Below are 19,004 nucleotides of genomic sequence, written 5' to 3'. Positions count from 1 at the left end.
TAAAAGTTAAAAAACAGTACCCTGAAGAAGAACCTGAACTGCAAAGCTGATGAACCATACCTGAATTTCTGCAGTAATAGCAGCGTTCAGTGCAGACTCTAAGCCTCCATCAGCCATCAAGCTGCCCACCAAAAGGTCAATCATAAATCTACGTCCCGGGCTGACATTCATTTCATTTCCTGAAACTAAGAATGGAAGAAGTGATCAATGAAGTCAAAATGCAAGGCCCAAAGAAAAAAGCTTCAATCTGAGGACCGACCTGCACTGGGCAGGAGCGCTGAGAGTGCCCTGGCGCGCTCCTCCGCCGTGGGCAGCAGCACAGACCAGCCGCTCTGCAGCACCGCCTGGGCCGCCGACTGCACCGTGTTTAGAACCCCAGCATTGCTGGCCAATGTTACCACTGTCTGCTTCAGGCTGTTGAGCAGGATACTGCCCAAACCTAAGCCAAGGCATTCTGGATCCACCTGATGACTAATGGCAGCATGAAGCTGAAAAATAAAAGGCAAATTTTAATTAGTAAGTGATATGAACTTGGTGGGGATGGCAGGAAGTCACTCCTGGAGCAAATCAGTAAATTCAGTGACCAAGATACAAACTTTCACCTGCAAATCTGTAAAATTAAAGGGAAATGCTGGGTTGCCTACATCCTGAATTTAAACAAATACTCAAAGATTATGAATGGTAGCTATAAGCCCCAAAGATCTGCAGTAAACCTAAAGAGTAACTTGAACTGTTTCTGCATCACTATATTATGCTAGAAAAAGCAGCACATCTTCAGTGACTGTCAGACACCAATTAAAGAGGTCATTCACTTTTAAATATGCTATTTAAAATTCATAAAAACACTCAGAATCTCTGACTATACAAGGTTTAATCCATTTAGATATTGTTTTTACAGCTCATTCTTAATGAAATTCAGAAGCTGTCAAGAAGAACAAAAAACAACCACTAGATGCCAAATTTCAAAGAGTATAAAATGATAGTGTAGTTATTTCACTTTTAAAAATCAATAATGCGTCTTAAAAAATGCGTTTTAAGGCACATTAAAGGTCACAGTTTCCATCCAAGCAACTTAGTGAAAACATTCAGCTCAATGACTGCTCAAAGCATAAGAAATTGAAGGTACCTGAAGCCTTAGAAGATTTAATGTTGCCACAGCCATACACTCCTTTTCCTGAGGAGGGGGCCAGTCCGAGGATCCATCCATTCCCTCAGTCACTTGTCTCAGTAACAGATCCAGCTGCTCAAATGTCATGGGGCAAACATCCACCACAAAAGGTACCCGCAAGCCTATTGACCATTCTGAACATGATGACCAAGCAAAACTCTATAAATGGAAACAATACACAAAGTCCCACAGTTAGTTATTGTCTAAATATGACACTGACTACAGATAGGAGTGCAAAGCTAAATTTGCCTTCAAACAGTAATAGTACCAGCACAACTGTCAAACAGAATGCTCTACTTGCATCCTTGTAAACATACATAAATCCATACAGATCCAGAACTCTCTTATCACATTTTCCAATGTGTTGTCATACCCCACCCAGATATCTCACTAGTTCAGCCACAAGAAACATTCTGCTGACAACTCCTCAGTTGCTGTGTCACACAACACAAAACAGGTAAATAGCTACTTCTCAGAACACCCAACACAGGGAAAACTAATCACTCCTTTTTGGCAGAACAAATGTGCAAAATCTGTTTTTTCCAAAGCCTTCATTTACTCAGAATAAGGAAGAATACAAAACGTCATGCAAGCACAGAAAGAAGGAGCAGGATTATAATAAAGAACACTAAACTCAGTGGGAAGTAAAACCAAAGAATTCAAAATTAAAACCTACCTGAGCAGGTCCACAAGCAATTCCAACGATATGCTTTGTGTCTAACCCTGGGAGTGCTGCGGGCTCTGGTTTAGTGATACGCAAAGTATCAAAATGCTGACACTGATCATTGCTTCCCCAGCTGTGCACTTCACTGTCTTCAGTCAGTGCTAAACAATGGGTAGATCCAGCTGCCACATCTATCACTTTCTTTCCTGATAAGGAAGTTAGATATGGAAACTATAACTTAGATACAACAATCATTGACAGGAAACTAGCAGACTATGGAAAACTATGCTAATTACAACCATGCTTAACTAGGAACATGTTATGGATGCCATGAGTCTCATTTCTGCCCCAGCAGTGGATTGGAAGAGTACAGCAAAGCATAAACCAAGAGACAGATAAGTACAGAAGTTTACATTTTTTAAAAAAAGATTCTACTTTGTGTCCCTTCCACTTGGAAACTTTTTTGGGAATGAGTTATTTAAAGATCTCCCCATCTATGATGAGAGGCTGTAAAATTATTCTCATTTAAATCATTCAACATATATGAGTAACAATTTAAAGTAAAGACAGATCAATAAAAGAGGTTTCTTCCTCATCTTCCCTGACAGAACCTCAGGTCTTCTCCCAAATGAAGGAAGTAATTTTCTCTCCATTACAAACTAGTCAAAAGTCAAACACAACTTTAATGACATTATTTGTTGTCTGTTATTTTCATTTATTCCATTCACCTGCCTTAATCTAAGCATGTATTATATATTTATTTGCATGACAATGCAAACATGCTTGCTTTAAATAAGCACTTCTGTGAACCTAATAAAAGAAAAGCAGTAAGAATAAAGAAAACACAAGACGTGCAGCATTTAAAGTAGTCATAACATAGTGTCTTTAAGTCTGCTAAAATCTTGTAGGTGTAAATGCAGAGGTGATGGGAAATGGACATTATTACCTTTTTCAATACTCCTAGCATAAAATATGACCGAGTACATGGTATCATCACTCAAAGCAGAACTCATTTGTGTCAGGTAAAAAGCCCCAACAATAGAAAGAGCTCTGGAATATTTTCAGCTCTGACAATTACCTTTCAAGCCTTCCAGCAGTTTGGGATATCGAACGTGCTCTTCTGTCCCATGCCCAAGTCTCTGATTGTCACCTTTCCCCCAGGTGTAAACCTGGCCATCTTTGGTTAAAGCAATAGAGAACTGACTCCCACAGCGTACTTTCACAATGTCCAGATCTTGAAGCTTTTCTATCAACTTGGGAGTTTTGCAACCATCACTGCCTCCTCTTCCCAGTTTTCCATAGTCTCCATCACCCCAAGACCAGACCTGGCCTTTAAATCAGGAGAAAGAAAACAAAAAATAATTCAACTGCTTTTTTCATGTAATTAAGAAACCCATTTTAACAAATAAATTATTCGTAATCTAAGATTCTATACAAGCACAAATTTTAAATTGTATTTTAACAAAAGCAGTTCCAAATTAATTTCTAATTGTTTGACAATAATAAAGAACAATATTTGAAAAATATTCATGCTGACAAAACTAAACATGAAAAGCGCAATATATAACATTCATTGAAAATCTATCCGTGTATGAAGAGTCCTTCTTAAAAATAAATGAAGCACATGATTTACTGTAAATCAAGCAAGTTAAAAACTGTTTTCTTTAATTATTTATAAGAGCTTACAAAATGTTTTCGACATCAAATGGCCAAATTTTCTGTTAAACCTATTTTAATTTTCAGTTTATATCATTCAAGCATTTCTCAAAATGAAATGAAATCATCACATTTATCATGTTCTTCTGAAATACACTACTAAATCTAAGTCCTGATGTGGGAACTTAGAAACAGACAAATCATTCTGCATCTGCAGTAAATAAAATTATGGTTCAAGACTGGTAAACCCATGCATGCCCAAACAGAAAGTCTTGTTTTATGTTCTGATGCACTTTTGTTCCTTACTTGTATAAGCAGAGTCCCTAAGGTACTCTGGTAAGTAATGGAAGCATGCAAGGCAGAGACCAGAGAGAGGAAAAGAATTGATAAAATCTGGGTTTCCATTTCCCGTATGAGCAAACATTTCAGTATTTAAATAATGCACATCATATTAACCAGCTGTATTTCAAAGGAACAACAAGCCTCCAAGAACTATCTGCTTTCTAAGAGATGACTTTGGGGCTTGATCTCACAATGAAATGCAGGTTTTGAATCTGTCACACCCTAGGCACCTTGGTCAGGAATGTTGGAAAGATGAAATTCCATGCAGCTTTTCTTGGACACTTCCAAAGAGTTAAGAGAGACAGCTCTCCTACTCTGAATTCTGGCTCTTGTGACATCATGAGATACGTGCACTTATGTAGTAACGAATAAAATTTAGATACATGCACATATATGTACTGTACATTTACATGAAATATATATACACCATAAACTAAATATATTTACATATTCATAAGGAATGTACTGCATATCTATGCATGGAAATACCTCTGCAACATTATATACAAAATATATAAATGTACATATTTTTTTCCTCAAAAGGAATTTCAGCTTCCAATTCTTAGAGAATTCAAGCTGCTACATTAAGCATATCTGAAGTACAAATATCTTCAGAGTAAAAGGAAGGACAGGTAACCTTACTTAGAATTTTAAGTTTTGTTTTGCTACTAACCATTTTCAGTAACTGCAAGAGTCTGAGCATCTCCACTCCCACAGGACACGTCAATAACTTTGAGTCCTTTCAGCCCAGTGACCAGCATTGGGATGGTCTGATCTTCACTGGAACCTTCAAAACAAAGTGGTTCTGTGAGAAGCAAAACCCAGAAGGCCTGACAGGTTCTTTTGTTTGTTTTTTTTTGCTTCTTTGCTTTTGGATGATTTATTGTGTGAGAGCAGGGCAGCGTTGTTTAGTTTTGTTTTCAGATTTGAGTATCATGACTATGTCCCTATATGGTTTCTAAGAGACACCCAGCAAGGATTTAACCCATGAAATAGTCTTAGCTTCATGAGGAAAGGAAAAGAGAACATTGCATATTTTTCTTCTCCATCCAGTTGCTTATTTCCAGATAACTCAGGGAATTTAATGGGTTTGAGACAATCCCTCCCATAATTATTTCAATTCACAAGAAGCCACATAATGTTCACAAATCAGCTTTAGGAGGAATGAAAGATCATTCGCAACAGGCACTAAATTCTTCAACAATTTATCTGAAGCTATCAACTAACTCACCATGACCAAGCCTGCCATAGTTTCCTCGTCCCCATGTATACAGCTCTCCCTCAGCAGTAATGGCTGCACTGTAGGTGCTTCCACATGCAATATGAACAACATGTTTTCCAGCTTGCTTCCCAGATAAAGCAGATATCATCTTAGGTTCCTCCAGAGGGCTATTTAAAGAGAAGGTGACATATTTCACAAAAGGTGATTTGATGAGTAAGTGATAAAAGGTGTGACATATTTGTTAGAATTGCTGCAATTCTACCTGCAAGCCTTATTATTAGTCTGAAGTAACAAAATACAAATAGAACTACAAGCCAAAATTAAGTTCAAATTGTTCAATATACAAACCACTGAAGGAATGTCTAACAACTGCAACTTCAGTTTTCAATTGAGTTAATGCAATGTTTTTAAAAAATATTTGTATCTTGTTAAAAATCCCACCTTGAATTACTGTATCTGACCAATTAATTTCATGACACTGATAACCTTTGTGTAGTCTCTCTTGCCTCAGAGGGAATTCTGCAATGGGGGAAGACACATAAAATTTCTACAATGTATTGATGTACACCCCCAGTGCAATACTGTTGTAGAAGACTGCTTCTACACAAAAGCAAGACAGTGATGTCCCAGAAAAATGAATAATGTACAACATGACTGCATAAAAAATAATGAGCCTGCTCCAACATGTGAGTCAACATTTCAGAGAAAATGTGCTCTGGATTCATAAAGCCATTAATAAAAGGCCTGATAACAGTGCTCACTACTACACCCTCCACCTACAAGTACTTCAGAAAGTAGTGTCAACAGAGACCTAGGAATATTCCAGACAGAAAAAACATGCAGGGAGAACGCAACTTTTGTTCAGCAACAGAGCCAAATGTCAAATGCTGAGCATTGCTTATACACACAACAACATAATTTTTACTATGAATTCAGAACACTTGCAAATATGGTTATGATTATTTTTAATACATACACTGTATCCCCATGACCCAGTCTTCCACCATCTCCACAACCCCAAGAGAAAACTTCACCATTTGCTGACAAAGCCAGGTAGTGATGCCCATCTGAATGTGCTGCTATCTTCACAATATTTCTGGAAGCTAGACTCTGCACCAGCTGTGGTCCCTGTAAACCAAGCAAAAGCAATATGCTTACAAAATCTGCTGACATTTTCCATCACATAACTAAGTACAGTATTTCCAGTTTTATCAAAACTTTGCTCTCAAATTAATGAGGTGAAAGCATGAGGGAAAAAATTGTCAAATATGACAAAAGCAGTGCTTTGAAGTTATTTGTTCCCATTCTTACAGGTCTTCAGTACATATGAAAATGGTGTTTCTCTTAACATTCCAGGCTATCTTAGGCTTCTATTTACAGTGCATTTTTGTTTGAGAAACTACACAGTCTGGACACAGTTATATCACTAAAGTAAAATCCATTTCATATCTTCCAATTTCTGAAGTTACCAAGGCCAGCATACCAATAAAAGCAATTATCATAGTATCCATAACCTCTAGCATGATCGGAATTATAGAATCCATATGCTTTCCATCAAATCAACCCAAGAGACAAACCCCACTATTTCTGAAAGTTCAAATACATACAGAAAATTACATACAGAAAGCTCACAAAAAATCAGCATGTCTCCATCTACTGTCCTAAAAAATTGTAAATATTTAGAAGAGGAAACTTATGAATACACAACAAATTTTTTAAAACATGCAAAAACTCTCACCAGAGTATCGCTGTTATATGCTTGTGTATATACTCTTCCATTTCTAGATAAAATCAGGAAACGTTTCTCTGCACAAGCAACCTGTACAACACCAAGGTTGGCCAGTCCTTCACACTGAATTGGACCACTCACATTAGCATAGTATTTCCAACCTATTAATCCCCAAGCAATGACCTCTTGCAGTGATCCCTAGGACATAAAAAATTCTGTAAGTATTAAATTCTGAAATACACAGCTTAATAAAATCCACAAAGTAAATTATTTTTTAAAACTTTATATACCAAATGTGTTCAAATCTGAGACCAATAGTCAATAAAACCTACCTAATTAGAAGATACCAAAAATAAAGACTTGCATGCATCATATTCAGCTCATTCTGGTACTAAATAAGCAATAAATGTCTAAGGTAAGAGATTCAGAGATTTTTCAGGTTGGAAAGTTTGGCATTTACTTTTTTCTTTCGTTTATTTTTTTAGTAAGTCAGACCCCCAACATTTATAAAGTCTGGTCTTAAGAATTCACTCAGAGAAGCACAAGGAACAGCTCAAAATATGGCAGAATTAGCCATAGTGTGGTAGGAAAGAATGGTTCATAAACCATAAAATGTGAGCACTCCAAGGCTCACTCAAGAAGAGCTACTGTAATAACAGTTACCCAAGTAAGACAAATTTCAGAACTCAAGGTTATGTGGTGAAAATCAGAAAGTAATTTGAAGAATCTCAGGAGCTGTTTTCCTTGCATTCTGAAATTCAGTTATGCTTTTAGGGAAAAGCATCTTACTGTATTTGATATTGCAAACAATCACCTTATGAGATGTAGGAGAGCTACACTGTGGAGGCATACATGGGGTGGCAAGGCGGTCTAAATGGGCCATGATCACCACAGCTGTTTGTCTCAGGTCAATCGCCAGCTCATTGTCCTGTGGCAAAGTCAGATACCTCAGAAAACTTTCATTTGGACTTAGAGGGTAAGTCAGGAGCTGGAAAAGAAAAAAGAGCAGTCAGAAAAAGATTCAAGGTATATCTATGAGACTATAATGTTAAGACAAGATGACTATCTGCACAAGTGTAAGAGAAAAGAAACTGCACATCCTTTTTTCACATTAGAGAAAAATTTGAAACATGATTGTTGACAAAATAGTCAGATTGTGTATCTAATAGAAAGTTACAAGGATAATACATGTTTTATCAACCTCAGTAATGTTCACAAAGAGTCAGAATTCAATTGATTTTAAACACAAAATAAGAACAATCCAAATATGCACAGAAGTTAGCCATAGCTAAATTCTTTATCACATCAGCATTAACTACTAAACACGACACTTACCTCTAATCATGCTGGGACATTCTTCCCCCTACCTCAAGAAACTCAAATGTTCACATGAAAACCAAACAACCACGGTGTATATACACCCTACACGGAAAACACCACCAACAACTTTGTTTGGATAATTTCATGACTACTTTAGCTAGGCAAAAGAAATTTCATTCCAACATAATGCCCCTTTTAAATAATCCAAGAATAAGTACCTGAATCTCTTCCTCAGTATTGGGCATGTCTTTATTACATATTATACTCTGAAACCTTTGTAGCAAAGGTAGAAGGGGTGCACTTGTTCCCTGTGCAGATCGCTCATTATCCGTTTCCCTCGTTCCATTATCCCAAAGTTGAAGCAGCAACATAACTGCAGACAACATTTGGCTGAAAGAGAGAATCAACATTTTCTATTAATAAGCATTCCTAAAACCATTGGGTTAGGCTATCCATACAATTCAATCTCTGCATTTTGAAGTTTAACAAAATTGGATGTCTGGGCTTTCCATTTTAAACAGATTATCAAAATACAAAAAATGGATTTTGCAGTCTAGATAGTATTAGGTCTCAATCACCAGGGCCTTAGTGAAAAGGTCCATGTGCTTTGAACCACAATTATTACATTAAATCCAAATTCATGAAAACTGAAGACTGTCAGCCCATTCCAACAGTGATGGTTAAAAATCAGAATGCCCATGCTTCTCACCTTAGTGTACCCCTCTGCACTGCCAGTTCAAGCAATATGGCAAGTGCCAAATGCTGGTCTTGCAAAGGAATGTTTCCTGGCCCCTTGGTACTGGGAGCTCCATGCACATCTCTGTTTAAAAGTCAAACAGTATACATTAACTAAGAGGAAATCATACACAATTGCTTACTAAAAGCATCTACAGCAACCCAAGACCCACTAAACTTACAGAAAAATAGCAAAGGGCTGATGAAAAGAGCTGAGAAATGCCCACAGATTCCAAACTAGATCAAATTTTAGAGGGACAGCTAGGCTTTAAAAACACCGCAAGCTTCACTATCTACCTACAGTTCTATTGAACATGCTAAGAACATGAAAAACATTTTTCACAGGTGAAATTCAAATATGTTTTATGATATTCACCTTAAGGACATAGTTCCAGTATTGAAAAGACATTTCAAGTAACTTCTAGTAACTACTGTAAAAAGGTAACAACTTGAAGCCTACTTAAGTAACAGGAAAAAGCAGGGGAGCGTTCCAAGTCCAATATGAGTGTATCTTCCTTCATGTGCAAAAATCTGTATTATCTTGCCACACTTGAAGGGCACAATTAAGAGTGCACATATATAGCATTACCAAAGCATTCTTCTGCAGATATATTTACATGTGTGAAACACAATTGTTTTGCTAAATTTTCATGCAGTGATTCAGAATAGTCCAATTGAGATTTTTCTTAACCAGCTAAAATCATAAAATCATATTTAAAGAGCATAATTTCAATAGTTCATTAATTTTCTGCTTGCTTGTATAACTACACAGCAAGAGGAAGGAAATCTTTCAAATTTTCCGTAAATCACTATGTTTATACCACCAGCTTCTGAGAGATGCAAGCTTGCCATTTAACAGCTCAGGAAAAGAAACTTACCCAGTCACAACAGACCTTAGGAATTTAGTAGCTCTTTCTACCACTTCCAGCCACACAGAAGACACAGTCCCTTCATCAAAAAGGGATGCCTCCGGTAGAGCTCTCAGTGCATCAAGTGATTCCTGTAGCAATTCACTGCACAAGTCTGCATCTTCACCTAAAGAACACAGCAAGAACAGTTACATTCCCACCTTTACAGAAGTTAGAGAAATGGTTGTAGACAATATTTTGTGGAGCTTCTTTTCAACACAAGTTAGAAGTTACTTCCTATGGACAAAATTCTCAATTTTCACATGAACATTTGATGACAATATTCTGAAGAAATCTTCACCAAAAAAAAAAAAATTTTTTCAGAAAGGTGAAAACCCAAACCAGCTGATTTCACTATGCAGCCACTGAGAAGAGAGAACTAGGGCTGGATGGAGTAAGCTCACACCTGCCATCTGACCAAATGGTGCAGACTGAGACAGGCAGGTTTAGTGGCACAGGTGACAATTCTGCCAACCTCTGCAATTTGACAATAGCTGACAAGCACACAAACTAAACACAAGCTTCACATTCAAAGTTTTTTCTAAGCAGCTGCTATCATGTAATAATAGTGGTTTAACCTTGTCTGAAGAATAAAACTAACTTTTCTGAAATCTAGCATTAAAAATACATGCTTTTCATGAAATTCCAATTTACCTTCCTCAGCAATAAAACATCCCAGAAAAACCCAACACTGATACTTGCATGGGTAGCTTTGATCAGCAACAACATTGTAGAGCATGGAATCACGTAAGTGCAATTATGCAAATCCATCATTCATAAATTTATAGTTCTATGCCAATATTTAACACAGATACACACACTTTAAGGAGTCATATGGCTTCAAATGAAATATATATGCAATATGCTCAAGAGTAGACCTACCTGATCTCCAGGCTCTACGAAGGAAAGCAAATGCAAATGAAAGTGCTGCTCGGGATCCAACACGTGCAAGTCCTTCCACACCTTTGCCTACAGGTCTTGAGCTAAATAATATTATGTATGAATAGTTTCAATAAATTTGTATTACAATAATATATATTTATGTTATGATTATTCTTTATGACATATATTTGATTAATTTACAATTTAGCCATATGCATGCATATACAATTACACAATTTTTATTTGTAAAGAGTCATAGCTCTGCCTTGAGAAACAAGGTGAACAACATCAAAATGTCAGCAACCAAAATTCAACTTCAGCCATTTCAAAGAAACAATTCAATGTCCAATATTAAAAAGCTTCACAGAGAAAAATATAAACCAGATCAGCATAATGGACTGCCACCAAAAAATGCCCACAGTTACTCAAAGTGAAATTATGATGCTTTACTCAAAATACACAAACATAAGGTTAAACTAATTATTTACTGGGGAAGTCTATATTTTTGGTGAGTTTGGACTGCATAAACTAAGCTTGCAGACTTTTTAAAATTAAGCTTTAATTATTGATGATTAGTTCCATCCATTTTGTCATTACTTCGTCATTACTTTGTCATCTTTCTAGTCAAGTCTCAATGCTAAAAATTTCTCTTTGCAGTTTCTGTACTTGTGTGTGCAAGCATGAGAGCTTCAACTTTTTGTAATATTCACTGAACTCACATTCACTTCTGTTAACTTCTTTTCTCACACAGACAATCAAATGCATTTAAGTAAGCTCCCCTTTGTACTCAGCAACAAGAGATTCCCTACCACTTCCAACACTGAATCACCAAGTCTAGTTTGTTTTGTTGTGAGACTACAACAAAAGTGAACAGCTTAGGACTTTTTCAAGAAATTATACTTGCATTTTTAGCAATCTAATAACTTAAACATTATCAGTGCTCTTTTTAATCAGAGCTGAAAAAAAATTTCAAGGGAACTGTCTATTCAAAGATATCCTTGTCAGGACTCCAATTCCACAACAACTAGTTGCAATATCTACTTATATTCTCCTTTCATATCTGAATCTACAGACAATCTAACAAAAATTTCCCTAGACGAAGTGCTTGTTCTGTCAGACAGCTACTGAACACTTGATTTAATGCCTTATCTGATAGATTTTTCTATCTTTAGGTCTAGACAGCTATCCAGACATAAAAAGTAATCAGACGATTCCTTACTCAGTTACTGCTCTTGAAATAGTTGCATATAAAATGCATAATTACATCACTTCTCACTCAAACTAAACTGTTCAGCTTTTCTTTGTATTTGTATTAAATAGCTGAATATAAAATGCACAATTACATAATTTTTCACCCAAGCTAAGGTTCTATGTTCTGCTTTTATGTATTTGCATTTTTTAATTTATGTGAGCTGAGCAACTACTGACAAATATATTGTTATTCAAATGATGTCCTTTCCATTAGCACCATTTCTGAAACAGGCTTCTCCATACTTTCTAGCAGGGCAGAACAAAAGAAATACTTCAATAAATGTATACTAATAACTCAAAGTTTAATATCTACAGCAATGTATTACAGTAAAAACATATTAGTACAAACAGAGGCACTGTAAGAAAGCACCAGACAAGAAGGAGGACTGATGGCAGGTAACACCACTTAATATGGTAAAGCCATCTTAAGAAATAAGAAGTTTCTTTACCATTAATGTTTCACAAGGAGGAATAAATCACATAAAGCCCCCATAGACAGGTTGATAACCTTTCTATAGCTTTTCTAATGGATTAACTTGTTCAGGCATGTGTTATTACCTTTTCTTATCCACAGCAGGCAGAGGAACACTACTGCTTTTCCACTTCACTTTGATGTTCTCCTGAAGAACTGCTCTGTTCAGAGCAATGAAATATCGTTCCAGGATGACCAGCCTCTGCTTTAGCCTCATAGCTGAGAGAGCTGTCGTTGCAGTTTGTGTGGCCAGAGTTTGCTGCTCCTTTACTAGCACCTGGAGGCATTCCTTCAGTTCATTCACGTCTGAGAATCAAAGAGAGATGCCATTTTATGAACTTTCGTCTTTGTTATATACAGTATAAAGAAAAATAAAGACAAATGGAAAACTGCAAATTGACCAGAAGTCTGAACTCAGTGGAACTCCCCATTTCTATATTTAATGCACACGATAGGACATAAATAAAACAGGTGTTTAAACACAAGCTATCATCAAAACTGGTTTCGTCTAAACACATCTAAACCTTCATATTTCATGTCTGAAATTAAAACATCAGGAAATGTTTTATGCTTTTCCAAAAAACAAGTTAGACAACAACTTCTTATCATTATCCAACCTCAGAGTCAGACTTCTCTTAAGCGCAGGCAAGTCCCTTGCAAGTCCCCACAAGAATATGCTGTCATTTTGCACTGATACATATCATCTAAAGTTTTCAGAAGTTATAAAACTACTCTCAGAAGCTCTAGGATCATTGCTAAGACCTGCTATGCTTCTGAAACAACTCAAATTTAAGATGCTTTCACGTACTATTAGCAAATAAAAGATCTCACTTATGTACCAATGCTAGAATATTAATTCTTCTTTCTCTTCACCACAGCAAGTAGGCAACAGCCCAAAGTCCTATTAAACTAATAACTGATGGTAACAAGTACAGTGTCAAAAACAATAACAACAACAACAAAAAAACACTCTAAAATAAAAATTTTGAAACTGTATTTTTATATACTCTGTAGCTTTAATTCCTAAGACAAATATCAACAATGTGCATTCCTAAAGGGGTTCTTTTCTGTCCCTTCATTAACAGTCTGATCACTGAGCCACCCCACTCTGCTTTGCACTGCATTACTATACTTGTCCCTAAGCCAACCACATTTGTTGCCTGGCAGCTACACAGAAGTGTCTTTGTTTTAAATGACACCTGACTAAGGGTATGAAAAAAAAAAAAAACCAAAACATATGTCTGTATATATGTAACAACGCCTTGTGAGAAGATGGACACATTTCAAAATAATTATAAAAAACCAATCCCAAAACCATATAAAATCAGTGTAGTTTTTGGAACAAGTGCCTCATAGTTATGAAATTAGACACTTTTATGGTAGCCTCCATGGTTAAAGGTTTTAATCTAAGGAGGTATAAAACTTCTTTTGAGTTTTGCCCCCCATCTTTGTGTACCTAGGAAAGAATTCAAGCAACCCTCTCTGCCACTGGATCACATTGCACAGTCAATTATGGTTTGCTGTCAGCCAGCATCCCAGCCTGTTTTCAACATTGCTACTCACCTTTCACCATTTCATAATATGTTAGATTCCTTCCCCTAGGCAATTCCCACCTTTCCATCTGACTATGAGGGACTTATTTTTTTCAACAGGAATGAACAGATTAAAAAATATTCCTTGCAGTCCAGACCTCTCAGATAAAAGTGACAGCAACAATTATACATCCTGACTCAAACAAGAAATATGACAAAACCAACAAGAAATTTGTCAAAAAGCCACACCATGCTTAATTTTAGCTCTACAAAATTTCCCAAACAACTGTGTAGCACCGAGCAAAAACACGCATTAAAAAAAAAAAACCCTCACAGTGTACCACAACAGAACATAGTCAATACTGACACCCCACTTCCATGATCCCTCTAGGCAAGCCATTCAAAGACATAAAAGTCAGGACTTTTTTCCTTCCTTCCCGAACACTGAAGTCCTATCACCCTCTAAAATACCACCAAGCTATAACACCAAAGTACAAAACGACCATGCTCTCCTCTTCACAAAGAGACTTGGCTAATCACTGTTTGTTTTGACAAATAATTTTATCCTGCAGATTCAATTCCCAAATTATGGTCTTATACCTATAGGAAAAGTAAAGAAATAGTCAAGAAAAAAGAAGGCACTTTAACAGTGGTGTTTGGGGAAAAGACTGTATATTTGGTGCTACAGAAAACAAGCACTGGGTGATAGATTCAGCAGTCTGTCAAGTAATACAGAGCTACAGCATTTGTCCTTCATTCCTGCCTGGCAAGTTACCTAATTGTGGAAACTCTCTAAAATTGCTTCCAAGAGTTGAAGACTTGGGTAAAGAAGTCCTTTGTTTCAAAACAACACACTAATGAAAAATCCATCATGGGGACTACTAGAAAGAAATGCTTAGGACAAGCAGAGACCACCTACTCACCAATCCTCCAGCAATTACTTCACAAGGAACTTTCCTTGAAAGTCTGCAACTGCATACCTTTCTAACCACTTTCACTCAGCCACAATGACATCCAGGTGCTGCCTAAATTAAGAAAGATATATTTCTTGCCAGCAGAATTGCCTTGTCAAGGTTTAGGGTTTGACATGTTTTTGACATGTGATCTCAGACCTAGGGGAAGGTTAAGAAAGCTGGGGATGGAGGATGTGTCTTCAAGGTTAAAAATGGCTACAATTTTAGGAAGGCTTTCTACCAAAATTAAAACATTCTGCTCATAAATATTTTATACAAAAACTTCCTTTAATATCTCAAGAATGCAAAACAAAGTTCATATACAAAGTGTAGCAAAGGCTGGAACAGGTAATAGTATCCTTAGACATCTAAAAACTGAACCAGTGACTGTCTTGTTTTATTAAAAGCAACACTATTTTTACATGAGATGTATCTATATACTTCCTCACTTTAAATCTTCTCTTATTCCACAATAAGTAACTTTATCTTTATGAAAAATTTCATTAAGCTTTCAAAAAATTTAAACATATCTGGGAATTAACGCAGTGAAACTCATGTCAATAAACCTTCAAATCTGAGCAACACTTGTTACTGATGAACTGAACAGTCTAATGAGAGAATAGCTTATTAATAGTAACGATTCAAATTTCATCTGAGAAGGTTACAGGGAAACTCTTTAAACAAAACTGTTCATATGTCACTACACCAGCCCTTGATTCTAGCCATCCTTTGCAATGCCATGCTTTGCCAGTTATTCTGTGAAAGGCAGAGACACATTATTTACCTATTCTGCACCTGCACTGTAGAAGCTGGAGTCATACCCCCACCAGTTTAATTTCTCCAACCACCATTAGCAGAATACTTGTTAACTGGCAGCTACAGTCAGGTATGCTGCTGGCTGCAGTAGAGCTAGGCAAGGGTTTTACCTTCTGTTAAAATTTATCACATCTCTCCCTCCTCTCAGCAAACAACATCTTCACTTCCTAATTCCTTCTGCTCAAAGTTCCCTGCATTAGAAGGAAAAACACTGGAATTGTTCAACCCAGCCTATCTGACAGAACAGAGTTAAGAAGTGGTGCTACTCAGATATTTGAACAAAACAGGGGACAAAACAAACAGCTGAAGAGAGCAGCTTCTTAAACCATCTCTGACACTAGCCCTAAGACAGGCAGCATGTCCAAAGACAGTTGGCTCCTGTTTTAGCAGCACAAAGAAATAACATGCTATGTGGTTTCTTAACACTCATTTCATTAGCTCTTTTAGGGATCACCACATGCTTCTGACAGATGTATTTAGCACCTTAAAAATCCAGTATCAGGCTGAAATGTTTCCAGGTTGTCTCACAAACTTTAGTAACAGCAAATATAGATGTTATGGTGTGGAGGGATTTCAGAATTGGAAACACATTTCAAGCAGAATTTGGCATGAATCTACTATTATAATGAGTACACATTCCTGTCACCAGCAGAACTAATGTGCTCTAATTTCCTAGAGAATTTCATATTTTGTCTTCTCTTTCCCCTTCCACTACACACTATTTCCACTGGACAAAGAGGAGATAAAGGATGCAGTTGGCTTGGCTTAACAGGCTTCTAATGATCCTTCAAACCTCTAGAACGAGCAAATTCAAAAGTTATAGGCAAGGACAAAAATGCCATCACATACACATAATTTCCTTCAGGAACAAAACCAAAATAGGCTTTCAATGTTATTTTATACCAACAAAGACTAAGATGCCTAAAGGGTATTTAGCTTTTAGCTTTCTGCTCCCCTGTTCAAAAGAGAACATCTGACTTCACGTTATTAGTATTCAGCAGAAGAAATATTGATCAGCTGCATGTGCATGCAGAATGCATCTCATTATGTGGCTGGGTGCAGGACAGTGAAATGTCTGGAGAAGCCTTATGAGAAGCAGCTGAGAACACTTGGTTTGTTCAGCCTGGAGGAGACTGAGGGGAGACCTCATCGTGAGCTTCAACATCTTTGTGAGGGGAAGTGAAGGGGCAAGTACTTGTCCTTTACTCTTGTGACCAGCAACAGGACTCAAGGATATGGCACAAAGCTGAGTCAGGGGAGGTTTGGGTTGGATATCAGAAAAAGGTTTTTCACTCAGAGGGTGGCTGGGCACTGCAGTTCCTCAGGGAAGTGGTCACAGCACCAGCCTGTTTGAGTGCAAGTGTTTGGACAATGCTCTCAGGCACATGGTGTGACATTGGGGTGTCCCGGGCAGGGCCAAGAGTTGGACTCGATCATCCTCATGGGTCCCTTCCAACTCATCATATCTTACAATTCTGTAATTGTCAAAGTTGTACAGCAAAACTTGTTTAAATTGATGCTCTAATACTCATGCACAGAACAAATTAGCAAGAATTTAAATTCCTGTCTGTGTGTAAAAAACACACTAACACATTTGTAAAGCATTTGTAAATCTCCTGAAAGTATGAACCACGAAATTTTATAAAAGCCAAAAGTATCTCAATAAAGAAGGCTAAAAGAAGGTTTTTTTCAATGCCTTGACTACTTTGTAATTACTTCTGTACACAGTGTAAATTTAGATTTCATCATGTAACTAAAGGCCCCTTACAGGATGGAAGTCCTGCCTCTCTCTTTCTCTCACAACACAAATGCAGGAATACAAGCGCACTGGGCAATGACAAGTATTTCAACAAGCTCACTGAAGTCATGTTGTACATGGTTAATTTTAACCCTGCCTCTTCAGTAGCGCCTAAAAAGCATTTCTTGATGCAATCTTGGTGATATTGTACTAACAATATCAAAAAAATAAGGTGCAACACTGTAAAAAGTATGACTCAATATAGGCAACCTTAAGCATATTATGACTAAGAAAAAGAAGCCCAAGAAGAAGAAATACTGCTCTATTTTCTGTAGGCTTTGAACAACCACTTCAAAGAGTTTCCTTTTTTTTTCCCCCATACCTAGGGCTGAACACCTGGACCTCAGATCATGTAAGATGTTAAAACCTAAAGTATCTTCAGAAAAGAAAACTGATGAAGGTAGTAAACAAGGATTTTTAGAAAGAATCAGAGGAACTGCTTTATGAATGTACTCAGCCTGATATGAATAAAACAGGCAGAAGATATTTTAAGGGAGCATTCATGTAAAAAAGGAGTAGTTTAACAGTGGTATCATAAAAGAGCTGCATATGAAACGGAAGAACACTAATCTTAGTGAGAAAGAAAAGAGAAATAAAAAAACCACCTTAAAATCAAATAATGACTTATGCATGTACTTATCTTATGTATTCTTACAGTTCTTGGAATAATAGGACTGTTACAAAAAATAAGAAAAAATAAAAACACTGTGATATCTTTGCCCTGTTCTGACGGCACAGCGATCTCAGCATAAATGAGACCTAGAGAAAGCATTTTGCTTCTCTGAACTTGTGCCAGGATGAGAAAACAAGCAGGGAGTTGAGGGGCACATGAAGTCCTGTTTCTCAACATTTAATGAGCAGGTTTTTCTCTGCTCTCACCATCTCCCAGCCGTCATGGGGGAGGGGTGTCACAAGGCCCACTGACCTAGATTAGCCTGAAGTTCAACACCAAGATCCTCCACACTTGGCAAAATAAGATTGTATTACAGCACTTCTAAAACATACAGTGTCTAATATCCAGTTACTATTTTCATAATGTAAGGCTGTAAATCATTCCACTCAGTAGAAATACTTCAGTGTATTGACCTGAAACATTGACTTAAATGCCTCTTCAGTTCTTTTCATGACATAACTTCAAGTCTCCATCTCTGAATCATACCTTACTTGTAAAGGAATATAAACCATAAATGAAGACATAGTAAGTATTTAATTCTTACTTGATCAGCAATGATATATTTAAGAAACAACTCTCCTTTTAAAAAGTTCCTTCATGGTTTTGACACGGAAATGTTTAGAAGTTTATTTTTTGAAGGATAACAGAAGAAATGCTTAAAACAGTTCTCATTTTATGAAACACTAACAGAAAGCATCAAAATGGAACTGATGCTGTAGTTTTCTTCAAAATTAATTACCAAGCCACAAAAACTAGGATGGCTCAAAAGGCAGCTGTTAGCTAAATTTCAGACAAATGCAAAACAAAAATTAACAAGGTAACCTACAATCATGAACAAGCCACACTTGCAGTTTATACAATAAATGCATTTATTGTACAAATA

The 19,004-nt window shown here is 36.8% G+C and overlaps 1 protein-coding gene across 2 annotated transcripts in view; it reads right to left on the bottom strand.

Annotated features, from left to right (window-relative positions):
* Positions 1–19,004, bottom strand: part of HERC2 (HECT and RLD domain containing E3 ubiquitin protein ligase 2) — a 103,000-nt gene that overhangs the window by 63,438 nt on the left and 20,558 nt on the right. The window contains exons 5-19 of one of the 2 annotated variants that reach the window (XM_041422113.1): positions 12,436–12,655; positions 10,627–10,727; positions 9,715–9,871; positions 8,811–8,921; positions 8,320–8,491; positions 7,596–7,769; positions 6,791–6,979; positions 6,029–6,180; positions 5,062–5,219; positions 4,504–4,617; positions 2,911–3,162; positions 1,845–2,038; positions 1,127–1,327; positions 260–488; positions 61–185 (exon numbers count right to left, since the gene is read on the bottom strand). In XM_041422113.1, the coding sequence (XP_041278047.1) occupies positions 61–185; positions 260–488; positions 1,127–1,327; positions 1,845–2,038; positions 2,911–3,162; positions 4,504–4,617; positions 5,062–5,219; positions 6,029–6,180; positions 6,791–6,979; positions 7,596–7,769; positions 8,320–8,491; positions 8,811–8,921; positions 9,715–9,871; positions 10,627–10,727; positions 12,436–12,655 (2,549 nt within the window). The remainder of the gene's footprint in view (positions 1–60; positions 186–259; positions 489–1,126; positions 1,328–1,844; positions 2,039–2,910; positions 3,163–4,503; positions 4,618–5,061; positions 5,220–6,028; positions 6,181–6,790; positions 6,980–7,595; positions 7,770–8,319; positions 8,492–8,810; positions 8,922–9,714; positions 9,872–10,626; positions 10,728–12,435; positions 12,656–19,004) is intronic. The other variant, XM_041422114.1, reaches the window with a different exon arrangement.

The sequence above is a fragment of the Onychostruthus taczanowskii genome, unplaced genomic scaffold (genome assembly GCF_017590055.1).
Source record: "Onychostruthus taczanowskii isolate IOZ18803 unplaced genomic scaffold, ASM1759005v1 scaffold71, whole genome shotgun sequence".
NCBI classification, from domain to species: Eukaryota; Metazoa; Chordata; class Aves; order Passeriformes; family Passeridae; genus Onychostruthus; species Onychostruthus taczanowskii.
The sequence above is the reverse complement of the archived record's forward strand: the minus strand, read 5'-3'. Positions and strand labels throughout refer to the sequence as shown.